This window comes from Diadema setosum, chromosome 13 (genome assembly GCF_964275005.1).
Source record: "Diadema setosum chromosome 13, eeDiaSeto1, whole genome shotgun sequence".
NCBI classification, from domain to species: domain Eukaryota; kingdom Metazoa; phylum Echinodermata; class Echinoidea; order Diadematoida; family Diadematidae; genus Diadema; species Diadema setosum.
This window is the reverse complement of record NC_092697.1, coordinates 12383327-12402381: the sequence shown is the minus strand read 5'-3', so window position 1 is coordinate 12402381 and position 19055 is coordinate 12383327. Positions and strand designations below refer to the sequence as shown.

Genomic DNA, 19055 nt, shown 5'->3' with positions numbered 1-19055 from the left:
GACATAAGCGCCAATAAGCATGTACATTATAGACATAATTGTGCATCATAAAACTCAGGGCTAACAAATAAAAAAGAAGATAGATACCTTCACTAGGATGACATCTGTACGTTGTCATGGTTTCCTCACACCAACCGATACTGCATGAGTTGCTGTGGCAATCTAAGTGGAAAGGAGTTTACTCCGATTTACCATTAATGCATCACGCCTGAAAGTTGCCTCCATAGTGTGTTGTTGGTGTTAGTTAGGATGAAACATTGCGTTTGAGATAATAATTCTGTATTTTATTTTTATTTGATTTGATTATGTGTAAGGGGGTGTTATTGTGTGTGTGTAGAATAAAGTCACTTGTCAGGATGGCTTATTCTCACCCCGAATACATAATTTCATCCAAATGGATATATCACACAGAAACATTAAACAAACTAAGTATGTGGGCGTCAAAGCAGTGACAAAGACAATGTAGTACACATTGGATTACATTAATCACCTTGTTGGTGTTGAGATTTATTCAAAGTCATGCATCAGAGCAGCCAGTTTGATCTCTTTTAACCATGCAAAATAAAAAGAGTTATTATACATATACAAATGATAGAGATAAGAATGTACTCACATATACATTGTAAGTCCATTCTGATATTCAGTGAAGGGGATTTGGGTCATGCACTACCATTCAATTTTCGCGCAAAATGCTCACAAATACATACAGTCCTCGTGGTCGAATTAACATGCTAACTGATGGCGAATCTCGTTGGAGCGCTCAGTCCATGAAGTGAAGAGGGGCCGCGAATGATGACTTGAAGACATCTCTGCGTTGAGCTGACTCACACATACAGTTGGGGGGGGGGGGTCCTTGTCCAAATGAAAGTTACTTCGGGATTGCTGCACATTCTAAAAGCTGCATGTCTGGTCCTCAAAACACTAAGTAGTCATTTGACTCCTCCTTAGATCGACCAACATAATTATAACAGACCGTTTCGAATGTCCAGCAAAGCGTCCATAAAATATCATTCGAAACATCTATATACAGTTGGGGGGGGGGGGTCCATGTCCAAATGAAAGTTACTTCGGGATTGCTGCACATTCCGAAAGCTGCATGTCTGGTCCTCAAAACACTAAGTGGTCATTTGACTCCTCCTTAGATCGACCAACATAATTACAGCAGACCGTTTCGAATGTACAGCAAAGCGTCCATAAAATATCATTCTAAACATCTTAACAACTTTGAACTGATGTACAGAAGACATGACTTAGTTATGTCGGGATGGAATTGGGTGCATGGATGCAAAAGGTTGAGTTTCTCCACTAAAACATTTAAGTATAACAGCTCGGTCTCGGAGAAACTGGAACACGCAATTCCACTTCACAGGGCTTGGGGAGGAGAGCAGGGAGGTGGGAATCCACCTCCCTGGGGAGAGAGACTGACCAGTATCAACTCCAATTATACTATATATACTTTCCTGTTCCTACTATCCCATAATACTTATCTCTAGTATCGTACCCAAGCTTTCCTGACTAACCCTTCTCAAAGAAACTTTATACAAAAACTTTATACAAAAACTGACCATGAATGGTAAGGGAGAGAGAGAGAGAGAGAGAGAGAGAGAGACAAAGAGGCAGAGAGAGAGATAGGGGGAGAGAGGGGGAGATTGAGAAAGAGACTTAATACAAAGCATTTTACATGTATGCTGTACTCTGGTTCTTTGTACGGCATCACAGGGTGGCAAACTTCAAAGTAACGTAGAACTATACCAGCCACTTTTATGTGGTTTTCTATCTCTAAGTCACTGTCCAGTCATTGCCACTAAATCCACTATTCAAGTAGGGTGGCAGTACCTCTTTTGTTTCATAAACTCATTCAATCTTTAGGTTGCGAGGTGGCACTATAATAATATACACTGTGTACCAAGCAGCTATTGTATCTTGGTAATGAATAGATTCCAGCTTTCTGGTTCTACAAACTCTATGTACACTAAAGTGGGCAAGTTGCTCCATAAACTTATGTTACATGTCTTGGCAGGAAAGCTATATTCCATCTTCCTGCCTGTACTATCTCTCCAGTAAAGTGGGCATGTTACTCCACCACTTTACATACCTCCCTGCTTTAAAAGAATCATGACTTCCACGTCATGATGATAATGCATACCACGCATCCTCTTTACATTGCTATTTACATATACACCATACACAAAATATATTATTTACAATATTCATTTCAATACAGTGAGAAAGAGGAGGGTTACCAAAAACCTAACCCATCACACCCAGATGGATCAATACAGGTGTAGCCCCTTGACTAGATGAAGGTGTGGAGTGTGATGTCCCTTGAGACACCGGAGTTGCATCAGTCACATTCATTGTATTACAGTGTTTGTCTACTACCACCAAGAAGTCCCAAAAACACTTTGAAATTAAATTGTCATCAAAAGATCTAAATTTGAGAAGGACCAATAACATGCATGCAATCTATTGCTCAAACTATCAATCGAACTCAAGCATGTAAAATCACAAAATCAAAGCATGGGCATAAAAGAAATATAGATGCATGTGCCACTATACAGCCACTACGTACATCAAGCGAGTAAACCCTCATTGAACCTTGTCACCTGTCGGTATAGTGGGTTTACTACTGCTTTGACCAGAACAATCTTTCTCTGTTTGAATTCGGTCATTCAATGTACACTTGACCAATTAACTCAAAAACAACCTTGCGAGATGTAGTGCTTCACAATAAGTGTGGCAGAATAAATGTACAAAAATATAATGACTTAATTGCAGACTCATGAGATACAAACTAGATCTCAACACCTACTTTGACTATCCCACTCCTGACACCAATTTATGTAAGGGGGTGTTATTGTGTGTGTGTAGAATAAAGTCACTTGTCAGGATGGCTTATTCTCACCCCGAATACATAATTTCATCCAAATGGATATATCACACAGAAACATTAAACAAACTAAGTATGTGGGCGTCAAAGCAGTGACAAAGACAATGTAGTACACATTGGATTACATTAATCACCTTGTTGGTGTTGAGATTTATTCAAAGTCATGCATCAGAGCAGCCAGTTTGATCTCTTTTAACCATGCAAAATAAAAAGAGTTATTATACATATACAAATGATAGAGATAAGAATGTACTCACATATACATTGTAAGTCCATTCTGATATTCAGTGAAGGGGATTTGGGTCATGCACTACCATTCAATTTTCGCGCAAAATGCTCACAAATACATACAGTCCTCGTGGTCGAATTAACATGCTAACTGATGGCGAATCTCGTTGGAGCGCTCAGTCCATGAAGTGAAGAGGGGCCGCGAATGATGACTTGAAGACATCTCTGCGTTGAGCTGACTCACACATACAGGAGGAGAGCAGGGAGGTGGGAATCCACCTCCCTGGGGAGAGAGACTGACCAGTATCAACTCCAATTATACTATATATACTTTCCTGTTCCTACTATCCCATAATACTTATCTCTAGTATCGTACCCAAGCTTTCCTGACTAACCCTTCTCAAAGAAACTTTATACAAAAACTTTATACAAAAACTGACCATGAATGGTAAGGGAGAGAGAGAGATAGGGGGAGAGAGGGGGAGATTGAGAAAGAGACTTAATACAAAGCATTTTACATGTATGCTGTACTCTGGTTCTTTGTACGGCATCACAGGGTGGCAAACTTCAAAGTAACGTAGAACTATACCAGCCACTTTTATGTGGTTTTCTATCTCTAAGTCACTGTCCAGTCATTGCCACTAAATCCACTATTCAAGTAGGGTGGCAGTACCTCTTTTGTTTCATAAACTCATTCAATCTTTAGGTTGCGAGGTGGCACTATAATAATATACACTGTGTACCAAGCAGCTATTGTATCTTGGTAATGAATAGATTCCAGCTTTCTGGTTCTACAAACTCTATGTACACTAAAGTGGGCAAGTTGCTCCATAAACTTATGTTACATGTCTTGGCAGGAAAGCTATATTCCATCTTCCTGCCTGTACTATCTCTCCAGTAAAGTGGGCATGTTACTCCACCACTTTACATATGCTAAAGAAAATGCATCATGTGTGACATTCTCTATGTATTTGTTTCATTTTCCCAGTGTTATGTAAACATCATGCGTTTTGTTCCTAGTCAGTTTCGTTGTAATAATGCTTCCAAAGTTCAGTCATAATGCGATGGGTCTGGATAGAGTATCATGACATTGTATCGTACCCATACTTGTGTCTTTATTTATTAACGTAAATGTTATTGTTGACAAAATGGTACAGAGATATATAATGGTCCTACTAAAGTTGTGTTTATTAGGGAGCTGTAGATTTAGACGCGGGCGTGAAGAGAGAAAGAGTAATAAAAACAAACTCTTCTGCGCCTGCACAAAATCCCATAACAGAGTTCATCTCATGCTGTCCGAGTTTTTTGTTGTTTTTTTTCGCTACGCGTTCTTGGCCATTTTTTATTTCATTTTTGCGTCTCCGTTTGATTCACGACACAGAGCACTTGATGTAATAATCCTATTGAGATATCCGTCCTATATAGCGCAATCTAGAACTTATTTGCAACACGACGCGAGGAGAGAGCAGAACGGTCAATGCAACTGTCGTCTTAAACGTCCGCGTCTCAAATCCAAATCTCCCTACCTTATAACAGAAAATAGGTACGACAATACCGGACATATTATTAACAAGTCATGAAAATCTAAACAAAATTTCGCATTACAAATAATTATCATGTGAAATAATGCATTAATGTCATTAAAGATCTTTAAGTGTACAGGTGGAGGAGACCGTTATCAATAAGCAAAACGCTTGACTTGGACAACGGCCTCTGAACATAATATGCCTTGTAACAATTTTTTATTTAACCAAAGGAAGGAACGGAACAATTATACTCACGTAGAAGAAATAATGTAAATCTTTAAGGCATTTTAAATGTCACTTTACCAAAAAGGTCAACAAAAGGTGGAATGCATAAAGAAGAAAGAAGAACAAAACAAAACAAAACCTGAGAATAAGGTACCCAAATAGGAAGAGTAGAGGAAGAGAGAAGAGAAGAAAAGCGATGAGATACAGTGTTCAGGAGTAGGGAACTATAACAAAAGTGTAATTTCTAATTCGAGTGGTATATTGCGAGAAGAACGTTTTTATAGGATGATTTAAAACATTGTAGAGAAGAATTGTGTCTGATTTTTGAAGAAAGATGTTTGAAGTGTGTTTAAGGTCATCATTCAATGAGTTCCATACATCTGGGCCATTATGTCTTACGGAATTTCGAGCTATAATGAGTTTAGGATTTTCCAAATGAATCTGTTGCATGACGGGTAGGATATTAATGAATACGATAATTTGAAATATACATAATCATCTTTAAACGATTCATGGAGCTGATTGTTAGTGTATTTTATACATAAATGTTGATGTTTACCATGTATGTATATCAAAAATTTTGAGAGTCTTTAAGTCATAAAACAGAGATTCGGTGTGTGCTAAGGAGTGTGAAACGGTAATAAGTCTTGCAGCACATTTTTTATCAGTCACTTGCTCAAAACAACCTCCAGGACCCAACGATGGAAGATGTCTTGCTCTACGTTTTCTCTCTATACATACTTTATTCAACTTACCTGCATTTGCTGATTCATTCTGTATCGTTATATTTTTCAGGGTTTTTTCACTTAAAAGACTAACTTTTCCACCTAAGCCGAATAATACTTCTTCCTATAGAATTACAGTGACATTTCTAACAGGCCCAATCAATCACCAAATTGTGAACACGGTTACAAGGTATGTGCAGAAATTAGGCAAATAGGTATAGCTCTTGGATTTAGAAAGGTATTATTATATACAAGAGACAGTAGACGGGGTGAGACGATGGGTTTTAAGATACATAGCTCAAGTTAGTCCATCTGTCCATCAAAATTAGTCCATGGTAAACCACTAGTTTTCCGCAAAACTCAGTTCGTCTCATTCGTTGTCTATTGGCTTTTATCATAATAATAACAATAATAATGGTTATTTTTTATAATAAGTATATATATATATATATATATATATATATATATATATATATATATATATATATATATATATATATACCTACTGATATACATACCATATGGCACCCATACTCACACTTTAGCTTCTGACCACACAAGCAAAGAGAACCAAAGGGTTATGGGACGAACACGGTTACCGTTTCACATATACCAACTAAGAAATAATCTCACATCCGCATCTGGAATCTACACCCTACAAGCAATGCTTCTATGTAGATTCCTCATATTTCACATGTTTTATTGTCTTATAAGATGTACTTGACAATTCATCCATGCTTTTGTATTGTGATGTTTATGTTTTATGTATTTGTTGAAATGTGGAATATGGAACAATAAAAAACAAAAACAAAAAACAAAACACCGAGCTAGGGCTAACTGTGGCTCAGTCGGTAGAGCACCGGTCTATTAATCCGGAAGTCTCGGGTTCGAATCCAGATGGAAACCCATTTTCTTTGCTCAAAGTTTTTACTATCATTCATTCGTTTCTGGTCAGTTTTCCCTGTCTTTGTTTCAATATATATATATATATATATATATATATATATATATATATATATATATATATATATGCATTATAATAATTCTGTTCCTATTAGTAGCCAATCAGCCCGAAGTACAAATAGATTATAATAAAACTCACATTAATTTCTAGACATGGTATATGCGTCCTTGAGTGTACTTTGGCAAAGCTGCGGGGCATAATGATAATTAGATGGCTATGGTAATCTGGAACAGCGTAACAGTGGGAATTGTCTCGTCATATTCAATTGTCACATAATTTTACGAATGTGACATAGCCTACAAAACCCCCTTGCGTGATTTTGATTAAGGAGGGGTAGTTGCGTAGTCCACCAAGGAGATGCTCATTGTGATTAGAAAGAACCTGCATTTTTTAAATATTGCAAATGGGTTTCCTTGCACGTTGGGTATGTAAATTTGCAAAGGACCCTTGAATACAAGGGTAAGGGTGGTAGAAAATATGAGATGCTTTATATTGATTGATTATTGACGGTGATGGGTACAAATGTAATGATTAATCACCGTTTATTTTCATAACGCAGCACGCACATACATACACACACAAGCTTACACACACAAGCTGTGTTTACGTTTGTGTGTGTTTGAGTTTGTTGGGTTTATAAAAAGAGCCATAAACAATATCCGCGACGTATCTAACGACCATTCAACATTTTCTTTTTCTTTTTCTTTTTTCTCCAGGAGATGAAAGTTGTTGAATTTTGCCTTGAGATGACGTAAAAACATACTGGACGTGGTAAAGGTGATAGAGGTAAAGACGTAAACTCTCAATAATTAATGAATGTACACAAAGTGTTTTGATAGTGTTTGTACAGTGTATGCTTGTCTGTCTGTCTGTTTGCTTGGTTGTTTTCTACTCGTTCAATTTTGATAAACTATTTCATTTTGGCCTAAGATGGTCGTCACGTGATATGTAGAAGCTCTTTCAGGAACAATAGTGACATGTTAAGTCGTCGGCTTAAAAGAAGGAGAAGAGGAAGATGAACAAAAAAAAAAAAAACCCAAAAAAAACAAAGAAGAGAGCAAATCTGGGATGTGGGTCTAATTTTTACAACAACCAACTCAGGGGACAAGGTACTAGTAATGTAATCCCTGATCCTGCGGAAACCTTTAGCCTTTACACTCAATTTTGTTAACACTTGTATAAAACAAATATACGACATGCTCGCAAACACACACACACGCACGTACACACACACAATCATCTGCCTGTGTATATGCTATTGACATGAAACACAATTTTTGAAAAGAGACAGGGAGAGGGAGGGAGAGTGAGGGTAAGAGAGAAATTGTACTGAGGGAGAGGGAGGAAAAGAATGATGTTGCATGAACAAAGAGAAAACGCCTGAACAGGTGAATTGTGTTGCCTATGTATCTATATGTCATTTTCTTTTTCTCATTGGATTTTTATGCTGTACTAATTCTCATCTTTATTAATTCTCTACCTATCTTCCCTCAATTCCTCTCTCTCTCTCTCTCTCTCTCTCTCTCTCACTATTCTTCTGATCTTTACTTTCTATTCACTTCTCTTGTCAGCTGAAAACATCTATATCAAACATTATTTCGCAGCAGTCTCTGCATCGTTATCATGTATAAATGTCTAATTTGTTCATCTGCTTATCTACTGTTCGTATAACATTATATAGATGATGACTGGCGGGGGAGGGAACATACCGAATGTTCCACCCGAAGGGTTTGAAATGCTATTGAGGGAGGTTATAAGTCCCGAGACGAAGTCGAGGACTTATAGCCTCCCGAAATGAGAGAGGAACGTTTGGTACATGTTCCCGACAACAAAAGTCATCATCTGTTATATTATATGGGTTAGTCAAATACGTCAACGTCAACCACCAAAGATCGTAAAGATTCAGTGTACTTACGCGTAGTGTAGCGTAGCCCGACCAGACGCAGTGCGCTACACAGCGACTGGCTTGTGTATACAGTAGTTACAGTGTACGATCTTTGCAACCACCAGCATGCATGCAGAGCACAACGCACTCGATCGCTCGCTCGCGCATAGCCAAATTCACTGTGCGCGCGTGGGTGGCCGGTCCTAGGACTTCTTTCATTAATGGTTTGTTACGTGAAAATGTTCTCCCATGGGAGAACATTACCAAGAATGTTCGCCCATGGGTGAACATAACGAATGTACCTCCATCACGTGACTCTGTTTAGCCAATCATTAACCGGTATTTGATTAACCCATTTAATATTGTCCTTTATTATACTTATTGTGTATATAAACTGCATTCATGCTTATATGAAACATCATTCTTATATAACTTTGTAAATACATGATTATACATGTATATGTTTATGTGTGTTTACGTGTGTGTGTGTGTGTGTGTGTGTATGGACATGTATGAATATCAATGACTGTTATACCTGCATTTAAAGTGACAAGACATTAGTGATTATGTTATAGAATTTATTATCTTATTCCATAACACATAATAATTGTTGTAATGACTGTTGGTGATATTCAGTGGTAGTTGATCGCTCATGAGATAAAACTTTCACAGGCCAACGCCAATAGAGTTACAACAGAACAGAGAACACAGATATCTTTAATTCGTTTCGAAATATAAAGCCATAGAGAGCAGTTGGGCCAGTGTACTAAAATATTCACATACCTCGCACTCACAAAGAGGTGAATGATGTCGACGCATAAAAAACTACAACAACAAAGACTGATACACTTCGATCTTATTTACTCATTCTCTATTCCTTTATTATCAGTACATGCGCTGTATTATGAACTCATCGTTTACCAAAGGCAACCCGCCTATACGCAGTCGAGAAGCCGTTTTAACGAAGGAGATGTAGCGAGCATTAATGAACATTGTTTCGTAAACTGTAAACTCATGTGAATCTGAATGAACAAGGCAAAGTCATCATGCTATTAATGCACATGCAGTAGCTGTCAACGCCAGTGCGCATTGTGCGTGCACTTTTAATTGGCAAGAATAAAAGTCTATTATTACTCTATTACTTCTGTAATCTAACTAACATGGAGTCGATTTGCATATAACACCTTTCGACGAAGTGACTTAATCGTCGAATTTTGTTACTGAAACATTTCATCCACATGCAGATTCATGCAGACAAAACAAAAGATAACCGTGGTCAATGAGTACAAGTGATCTGTTGAAGAAGAAACAATTTATTTTGACGACCCGGTAATATTGGAGAAAAGCCACGTACTTGTATTTTTAAAATCTGTCTCCAGGTAATGGATTTCCTACAGAAGAGGCATTATCAAGATGAAATGGGAAAAAAATCTTACAGCGAAAAAAAAAAAATGATTAATTTATTAATGTTCCAAATATAACTATAAGCAAAGGAAAAGTGCAATGGTAAAATTATTTGCTTTGAAGCATGTGACAAATGAATTTGAATTCAAGAATCGACAGCAACGAATAAGTCTAACAACGCTCGACGTTTAGGTAATGATGGCTTTTATAGGAGCCAATGGACATAAGTAATTTGTTTAGTATGATGATTGCTTCTCACAAGCACTACTCCACATTCGATGCCTATTTCTAGCATCCATGAAAGAAAAAATGCACATAAGATTTCAAGATGAAAAATGAAAAATTGAAAACAAAAAGTTTCAGAAGAAAAAAAGAACAACTTCTTTCATGGAAGACATTATGAACAAAAGAACTGAAATTTTGGCTGAAGTTGTACAGCGTACCAATGGAATCTTCAATTAAGTTAATAATAAAATGAAGTTGAGTCTACTTCCGCTATGATAAAATGACTTTCAAGCTCGATCAACACGCATGTTAAATTAACATAAGCAATCTAAAACATGTTTAATCGTTAGGAATTTTTTGAATTCATGGAAGCTGTGCATCACTAGAATAAATCATGGAAAAGTGATCTGTATAGTCGTGGCTGGATGCACAAGACTAACAAGGACTGTCTTGGGCATAGAATGCGGTAGCTTCGTCGGGCGGAATACCGTCATCTCCTCCGCACATGTAGGTTCTGCGACAACGTAACGATAGGTAATGAGCACCATGTCAATAGAGAAAAAGATGAAACAATGATGTCACGTGCATGGCGAGGAGGAAAAATTATGTGATAGAAGAGGAAAGACATTGAAAATATCATTTGATGCGTTTGACAATGGGATGGTGTGGTTGCCAAAACAAATCCCCATCCCCGCGTCAGAATAGATAACGATGAATTGCATGGGAAATGTTTTAAGTGTTCCATGATTTTTCGATGGAAGAAATAATGTGGGAGAGAGATTGACAGCGCAGAGACGAGTCCATGGACGATCCAAGTGTGCGATACCACCAAGAAAACAGGAGGAAAGACAAAAGAAAATGCAGTGCAGTTGGTCATTACACAAGATTGAGAAAGACTACATCCCTCGTACTACCGAACCTTCAGGCATTTTACTCTCAATCTACTCCTAACAAGTGTGTATCAGCAAAATGGCCTCATTTTATGTTGGGGGGGGGGGGTCTGTGCGTGTTTGTGTGTGTTTGTGTGTGTGTGTGTGTGTGTGTATGTGTCAAAATAAGATGTTTAATCTTAATGTCACCAAATTGATCACGTGATAGGCGAGCGGTTTTAATGTGTTGGTTATCGCAGTGCGAGCACAAGCGCACCAAATAGGGGGAAAAGCCTTTCAATGATCGGCGTCATCAGCCATCATCATTATTTTGAACAGATGAAGGAAACTTAAACCAAATTAACGTTACTTTTGCCTGTCAAAATCTACCATATTTAGTAATTAGTCATACAGTATTCATTAAACACATGTTTGCCCTATAAGTCTTTTTATGTGATCTGTAACTCCCCCCCCAAAAAAAAACAACAACAACAACAACAACAACAACAACAACAACAACAACAACACTACTTAGGTTCCACAACGTCACCTTCCATCAAAATTGAGATTGCACTCGTTGAATGTCCTTTCTTTGATTTTTATCATGTCATTAAAAATGATCATATTCCTCCTCCTCCCCCCCCCCCCAAATAAAAAAGAGAGAGATATTGAGAGATAAAGAGAGAGAAAGGAACTGAGACATAAACTTGAATACAGACTCAAGTAACCTGTCATCAAAAATACTCACGTGGTACCGTAGAAGTCAGTAATCTGAATCTGAGTGATGTAGAGCCTGGGTCGTTCCCATAACTCCCAATCCCAGAACTCGTACCAAGCAACATCATAGTCCCAGTCCAAGTACAGACCAGACAGCAAGCCTACATGAACATCCGACGCGCCAACATGCATGTATATGGTGTCTGGAGAGTACTCCTCAGTTTCGCTAGGATAGCAGAAGAATAATCAAAAGATGCATTGCTACAGAACCAGAAACATTCGCTCTTCAGATTCCCCAAGTGAACAAAATATAAGTGATAAGCACTCTTTAAACTGTAAACATGGAAAAATTAATCTTGTCTTTTTATAATAAGATCACAAGTGAAAGATAAGTCACAGAAGCATAGCGACTTCTTCCCAGCTGGAAAAATATTCCACAAGAATTCGACATTGAAGCGAAAGATCATCAAAAGATAATTTTAACGCTGGTTGAAAGTACTTCTTAGTCTTCCTTTGATGTCTGGAAATTACACAAAAGATGTTTATTTTACAGGAATTTCGCTTTTATTTTGGGTCGGCCAAACGAGCAATGAATTTTCATGTAGAATATGATATTCACCAAGCTGTAATAGTAAAAGACCATTACAGTGAAACGTATAAAGGGAAAGTATATTCTATCAGAAGCCTCCCTGGTGATGATGTACACTCCCATGTTTTAAAAAGAGAGCAAAAGAGCACGGGTATTCATGAGTCCTCTAAAAATAGTATTTTGAAGGTACTCTTTTAGTTACCTAAGCCAGGAAAAGAGTACTTTTAAAAAGGCATGTAATTGGGATCAAGACCTCCGGGTTATTAGAACGTTGCTCATGAGCATTGTGCAAATGCGCAATGACATCGTAAATGAACATTCCTGAATCTACTGCAAAAGCGAGCAAAAGAGTAATAAAAAAACCCTTGTAAATCTTATCTAGAAAGAATTCTTTCTCGGAGAGCGAAAGATGAAGTATCCAAATAATTTACGTAAGAATAGAAATAAAATCCCTCTCCTCCTCTTTTATTTTTGAGATTCATGGATTGTGTTCTCGTTTGTTCTTATTCTTGATGTTAATACTCCGTTGAAAATTAAGCAAATTCAGTTGTTGTTCTTGTTGTTTTCAACTACTTATTGCACTCTTTTGTCTGCCTGTGTACAATAAATGCATATTGTTTGTATGTACAGATCTGCAAATGTAAGGTTATTCTATATGAAATTACGTTGTCTGCGTATACAGTTAATTAATCAGAAACATGCTTTTATTTGAACTTTAAAATACATATTTTCCGCCTCAGCTAAGATGGAAGAACCATTGTTTCACTTACGAAGTTAGAGCGAATCTTGAAGACTGACCGGAGTAGCCGAAGAGTTGGACGTAGATCTGACCGCAGGCCTCTTCCGCCCTCCGAGGATCATCCGTTTTGATCGAAAAAAGATACTGCTGACCTTACGAATGAATTGGAAGGTGGAGGTTGGATTATCATTTTAGACACTATACGCAAAAGATGTATACTACATGATATATTACATGCTCAAACTTTTCCTGTGTTTGTATCAAGCACGTGTTTGCATTTTGTGAATAAATCACATGAAACAAACACAAAATAAACGAACACAAGGATTTGTTAGGATCTGGAATTGTGATATAGCACTGAAAAGCGGAAAATATGATGGGGCAGAATCCAATTGGCACTCATTGGATGGAAATAAATACAACTTACATTGTTTAACATTTTAAAGTTTTTAGGACAGACGATTATATTCATAGATAGCAGTTATCAACATTACGTTGATCAAGGAAAACATACCGTTAGTCACATTTTGTATTAAGTTTACAAACTCTTGAATTACTCTCTTTAGAATTGTAGACAAACAGGAGAATGTCGATTTTAGTGCAAGGGATTCTACAGTTTTGGTGTGATATTTTTGTAAGACCTAGCACTGCTACATTCAGCAGAAAACTCAGAGATTTCCAATACAAGTTATTACTTTGGAGGAACTTACACAAAGGAGCATCTCCTTCTGTTCGAGTTTGTTAGGAGCAATTTGTGTTATTCATCATATTCGATTCACAGAGACACATCTAAATGACCTACACAATTTTCTGGAATTGTTCAAAGGCCAAAGCCCCGTGGCAGGTGGATACTGAGAAATTGATAATGAGAAACTCGTATAAATGTAGATTGGTATACCACTCATTTGTGTATAAAGGGTTTCTGTGTAAGAATAAAGTTATGTAATATATGTATTTTTATAATCAAATACATTAATAATCCACACAGTTCACGTTCATTCATTCCTTCATTGCGTAAGATTAAGAAAAGTAAAGTTTTATAGAAAAAAAAAAACAAGGAAAAACTGCAGCTACCTTTTGAAGGTAGAAAAAATGATTTTTTTTTTTGTGTGAGAAACAATCAATACTTTCTACAAATTAAAACTGCTCTTTTCTTCTCTGTCATGTCTGAGGCATTTTATCGGGTGTGTCCCGTTTAATTTGCTTCTTTTTCTTTAAATGGTGTTATAGATCCTTGTACAGGGCCACATTTGCTGTATGAGTGAAGTCAAACATGATCTGGCACAATGGCGTTTGGAGATCCTACACGAAAAAAAAAAATACAGTTAACTAAAATCTTATCATATGAACAGTTTAATGTCAAAACAAGTTAGGTCCATTGTCTCTAAGCAGTTTAGATATTTGAGATAAAAACTGAAAAAAAAAATCAAACATTTTAAACATTTTAACGACAGTCCTTATAACGAAACAAACCTTTCCAGTAACGGCTCACTCGAAACATCAAAAGCAATATTCTTGAAATTGTGATTAAAAGATCCCGCATTCTCTCATATACTTTTTTTTTCAGTTTTTATCTCAAATATCTAAACTGCTGAGAGAGAATGGACTCACACGACTTACATGAAAAAAAAATACAGTTAACTGAAATGTTATCATATAAACAGTTTAATTTCAAAACAAGTTAAGTCCATTCTTTCTAAGCAGTTTAGATATTTGAGATAAAAAACTATTAAAAAAACAGTAAGTGTATGAGAAAATTTGGGATCTTTTAATCACAATTCAAGAATATTGCTTGTTATGTTACAAGTGAGCCATGACTGGGAAAGTTTTGTTTTGTTGTATGGACTGTCGTTAAAATGTATAAAAATGGCGCTTCGACAAGTTTGCTATCAATTTTTTTAACATACTTTACAAACTTTAGCACGAAACAAGACACAAGATGTCCAATCAATCCAAACTATAGTCTATCAAATCACGTCTCACCGCAGAAATCGGACGAACTCCGGGTGGTTATCTGGTACGTGTTTCCGTCCGCCCGATCCTGGACGGAATAGAAACCCATCCTCGCCGTATTTCTGTCCCCGAAGCAGAGTCCATACTCGTTGCTCTCGCCGTAACCGCACTTTGTAGCGACGAACTCGCAGGTCGCACTCGCGTAAATCGACTCAATGAAGTACTCAATGGCACGCAGATGATTACATGCTACGAACTGAGTCGTTCCTGCAAATAGCATTCGTTTGCAAACGCGCGTATTTATGAAAGTAAGAAAGTAAGTGACGTTTTTATGAGAGGGGGAGGGGGAGAAACCTTCAATTAGTAAAGGATAATTGCCATAATAACTTTATTTTTAAAGTCATATGAGGGTTGTATGACAATGTCTCATCTCAACATTTTTAGTGCATTCAATTGGTACAAAACTACAACATTTTATTCGCTTTTTTAAAATCTTATTAAGTGACACTGAAACACAAAAAGGCAAGGGTATTACTAGCAAACATCCACACGAGTTTTAAGAATAACGAATGAAAAGACGATCTACCAATGAATATTGAAATAATTTGGGACGGGGTGCTGAGAGGATCACACTCTTTGCCTTAAAAAAATGAACAAAAAACAAACAAAAGACATTCAGTTTCGTTCCAAAATGCTGTGAATAATGGAGTCAGTGTCATGCATGATTATGATCAGGGGCTGCGCAGCCGTGGGGGCCGTGGGGGCTCGGGCCCCCACACTCTTTGTGCACCATACAAAGGAATACATAAGGTGTCATCACTTTGGGCCCCCACACTTTTTTCAACCCGGAAGTACGTAAGTGGCACTAAAATGGAAGGGGAGAGAATGAGCTGAGGACCGGGGTTTTTTTTTTTTTTTTTTTTTTTTTTTTTTTTTTTTTTTTTTGCTTGTCAGCTGAAGAAACCCGAAAGTGGACGGGGAAAGATGAGCTGAGGACCTTTTTTTTTTTTTCGTTTGCTAGATGAAGAAACCCGGAAGTGGACGGGGAGAGATGAGCTGAGGACCTTTTTTTTTTTTTTTTTTTTTTTTTTTTTTTGCTTGTTAGCTCATGAACACCGGAAGTGGGCCCCCACACTTTTGAAAACACTGCGCCGGCCCTGATGATGTCCTCGTCTCAGGTATCGTCTCTGTGGGAACAGAGTGGGCCTGTGGTTTTTGACCGTTACTTACCATCCCACAGCCCACCTTCGCTGCCAACGAATTCGAAAAAGCTCTGGTCACAACCGGGCTGCGCCCTGCCTTCGTTCGGGTAAAAATCCATGTGGCCACACGCCGCGTACATGCCATATCCTTTTTGAACGAAAGAGGGAATAATAACTACAACGGTTGGAGAGCAAAAAAGGCACTTTAAATTGGAAGAAGGATGTATAATAGGAAGGGTTGAGGGAGAGCTGGATAGAAAATGTAAATGCAATCAGCATGGATCAGTGAATTTTATGCTGGCCCATGTACTTAAAGATTAGGTAGAAGTGGCTGAAAATCAAGTAAAATGAATTCCTTTTCCATTTTTTTTTTTTGGGGGGGGGGGAGGGGTCGACCTCCAACCTATAATCAACATAATAGGGTACACTGGACCTTTGGTGAGAACTCACAGAGTGAAACATATCAGAGTAAGTCGTTTAAGAAAAAAAAAGAAGATAAACGCATTGGCACCATATGCAGTACATGGGTAACAAGATATTACAGGGTCTTTTGACCAAGTTGAACTTATTAAGTTGAACTTATTTAATACATCTATTGAGGGGTTAATAAAACGATATGAAGAGTATAATCCAGCATAGACAAGACTCTAACCAAACAGTATACAACGGGGGAAAAAAGTTGCGAGGCGGGACATATTATGTGGACAAGGGGAAACTTACTGTATCTTCGTAGAATAGATTTTATGGGTCTGCCTCAATAATTTGTTTCGACATTAGTCACGTAAAGACTAGACACAATAATGTCGCTATGTAGCCTGGACCACCAGTACACGACCTTAAAAAAGCGTTGTTCTTTTTACTCCTTTTTTGCTTTAAAGTGGCACTAGCAATTAAAAAAAAAAAAAAAAACTCGTTGCTTAGATATCACACTTGGATCACATCGAATCCTCAATGCGATTTATTGAAGTTGTTTTTATTTCTGTACTTTAAGAACACGCCTCCATAATATTATTACATACTAATTTCTAAAGGTGCAGCGCATGATGATTAAAAGGACAAGTTCATTCAAATATTATGTGTGAATGGAGTGAATGCAGCAATGTTAGTAGACAACATCATCGAAAGTTATAGAAAATATCTGACAATCCGTTAAAAGGTTATACATTTTCACTTTCTGTGTTCAGTGGACCGCGAATGCTACTACAGTTTGTGATGTCTCGTAGGCCCCTTTGTAGAACAATATAAAAAGATACATTTAAAAGGAATTCTACAACATTTCATTTTTCTACACGAAAAAAAAAAAACCCACACATTCCCTCCAGTTGTTACATTCTAAAGGTCATATTGTTCACCTTCCTTTTTGGGAAAGATAAGTCAAGCGCTCTTTTATTTTGCCAGAAACATGAAAACATTGTTAAGTTTGTTTGTATTTTCTTTTTATTGTTATCCTGCAAAAACAGCTGTAGTTTACTCATCCAGCGACGGCGGCGCTAAAACTAAAAAATGCATAAATTTTGAACGCGGATTTTGTCCGATTTTCTTCAAATTTTCACTAATGTGTTCTTTGATATCGTTGCATTGATTCAATCCGCATATGATATATTTGGATGAACTTGTCCTTTACAGGAACAGTAGGCATATTCACCGCCTGATTTGGCAGGTGTCCTTACCGAGTGTATAGACTGGATCAGTGTCCGAGTGAATGATGTCAACGAACGCGGCGTCTGTCGGGTCAAGGCGAACTATCGTGTCCGTGCCCTCGAAGTACGGCCCGGCCGGATCGAGACCTGCGAAGGGAAGGCATTTCATGGTTTCAGCTAAAATTCTTTAATCTAAGCCATTTCATTGCAGCAGTTTTCTGAGAAAGAACACGATTTAAAGGAACTTTTAAAACGTGAAACTTTCTTCAGAAGAGTGTGGCAAAACATAAGTGTCCGAAAATGTTTCAAATAATGCTGTAGGTGTTTCTTCAACTGATGAGATCTTCTCAGCTAGCTTGTTTGGCTGTAAGCTCCGAACAACCAGTGTTTGTAAAAGAAAGAGCAGATAAGAAAGGTTAGACAAGATCAAAATTATACCAAATTAAGGAAATTTTTGGACAAGTTTTTCGCCTGTATTCTTTCTCAGCTTTCATTGAGTGTCTCTTGCATTTCTATTATCTATAATAATAATAATAATAATAATAACAACAACAATAATGATAATAACAAGAGGAAGAAGAAGAAGAAGTAGACGAAAAATACATTGTCTCAAACGTTTCATTCCTGAAAGTTACAAAGAAATATGCCTTTCAAAATCTACCTTTATCATTTCTATGGTCATTGTTCCGAAGGTTCTTTAATTCGAAAATATGTCCGTTTATCAGAAAATGGTAAAAGGTGCGCCTTTAACCTATCATTACGCATGGTATATTCTCTGAAGCGTATTCGTCTTGTAGGCCCTTTTCTTTTTGACTTTAATGAAATGCCTGATCATTATTTTCGTATTATGCATCTTTTTTTATGCACGACTGCAAATGATACTGAATTAAATCAAGACCACTCGAGAACTTAACCGGCAAAAAGACAACAAACATTTCCATCTAAAGGATATTTGTTTGTAGGCCCTACTTTGTGCATATAGAAAACTATAATATCATGGGAGCTCAGAGACTGCATTGCTATTAGCGAAACAAGTTTCTCTTATAGTGCAGCACAAAAGTAGTTTGCTAGTCAAACATACACGCCTGCAGAGAGGAAACGGTCGAGCTATTGCGCTAACCAGCCAGCTGTTTGAATGCCCCAATACCTTTAAGGTTAAAGCTGACCCATTTTTCTTACCCGTGATTCTCGCAACCTGCGGGTCGGTTTGCCGTTCTCCTGCATACCCAGAGGCGTGGGCTCCAAGACTGTGACCGATGATGTGAAACGAGCTG

General features: G+C 37.5%; 1 protein-coding gene across 1 annotated transcript in view; it reads right to left on the bottom strand.

Moving 5' to 3' along the window:
• Nucleotides 1–10507: 10507 nt before the first annotated feature.
• The window catches only part of LOC140236421 (pancreatic triacylglycerol lipase-like), a 9731-nt gene continuing 1183 nt past the window's right edge, over nt 10508–19055 (bottom strand). The window contains exons 3-9 of the mRNA XM_072316347.1: nt 18961–19055; nt 17812–17928; nt 16170–16289; nt 14970–15206; nt 13018–13138; nt 11690–11884; nt 10508–10586 (exon numbers count right to left, since the gene is read on the bottom strand). The exon at nt 18961–19055 is cut by the window's right edge and continues 20 nt beyond it. Coding sequence (XP_072172448.1) covers nt 10508–10586; nt 11690–11884; nt 13018–13138; nt 14970–15206; nt 16170–16289; nt 17812–17928; nt 18961–19055 — 964 coding nt within the window. The remainder of the gene's footprint in view (nt 10587–11689; nt 11885–13017; nt 13139–14969; nt 15207–16169; nt 16290–17811; nt 17929–18960) is intronic.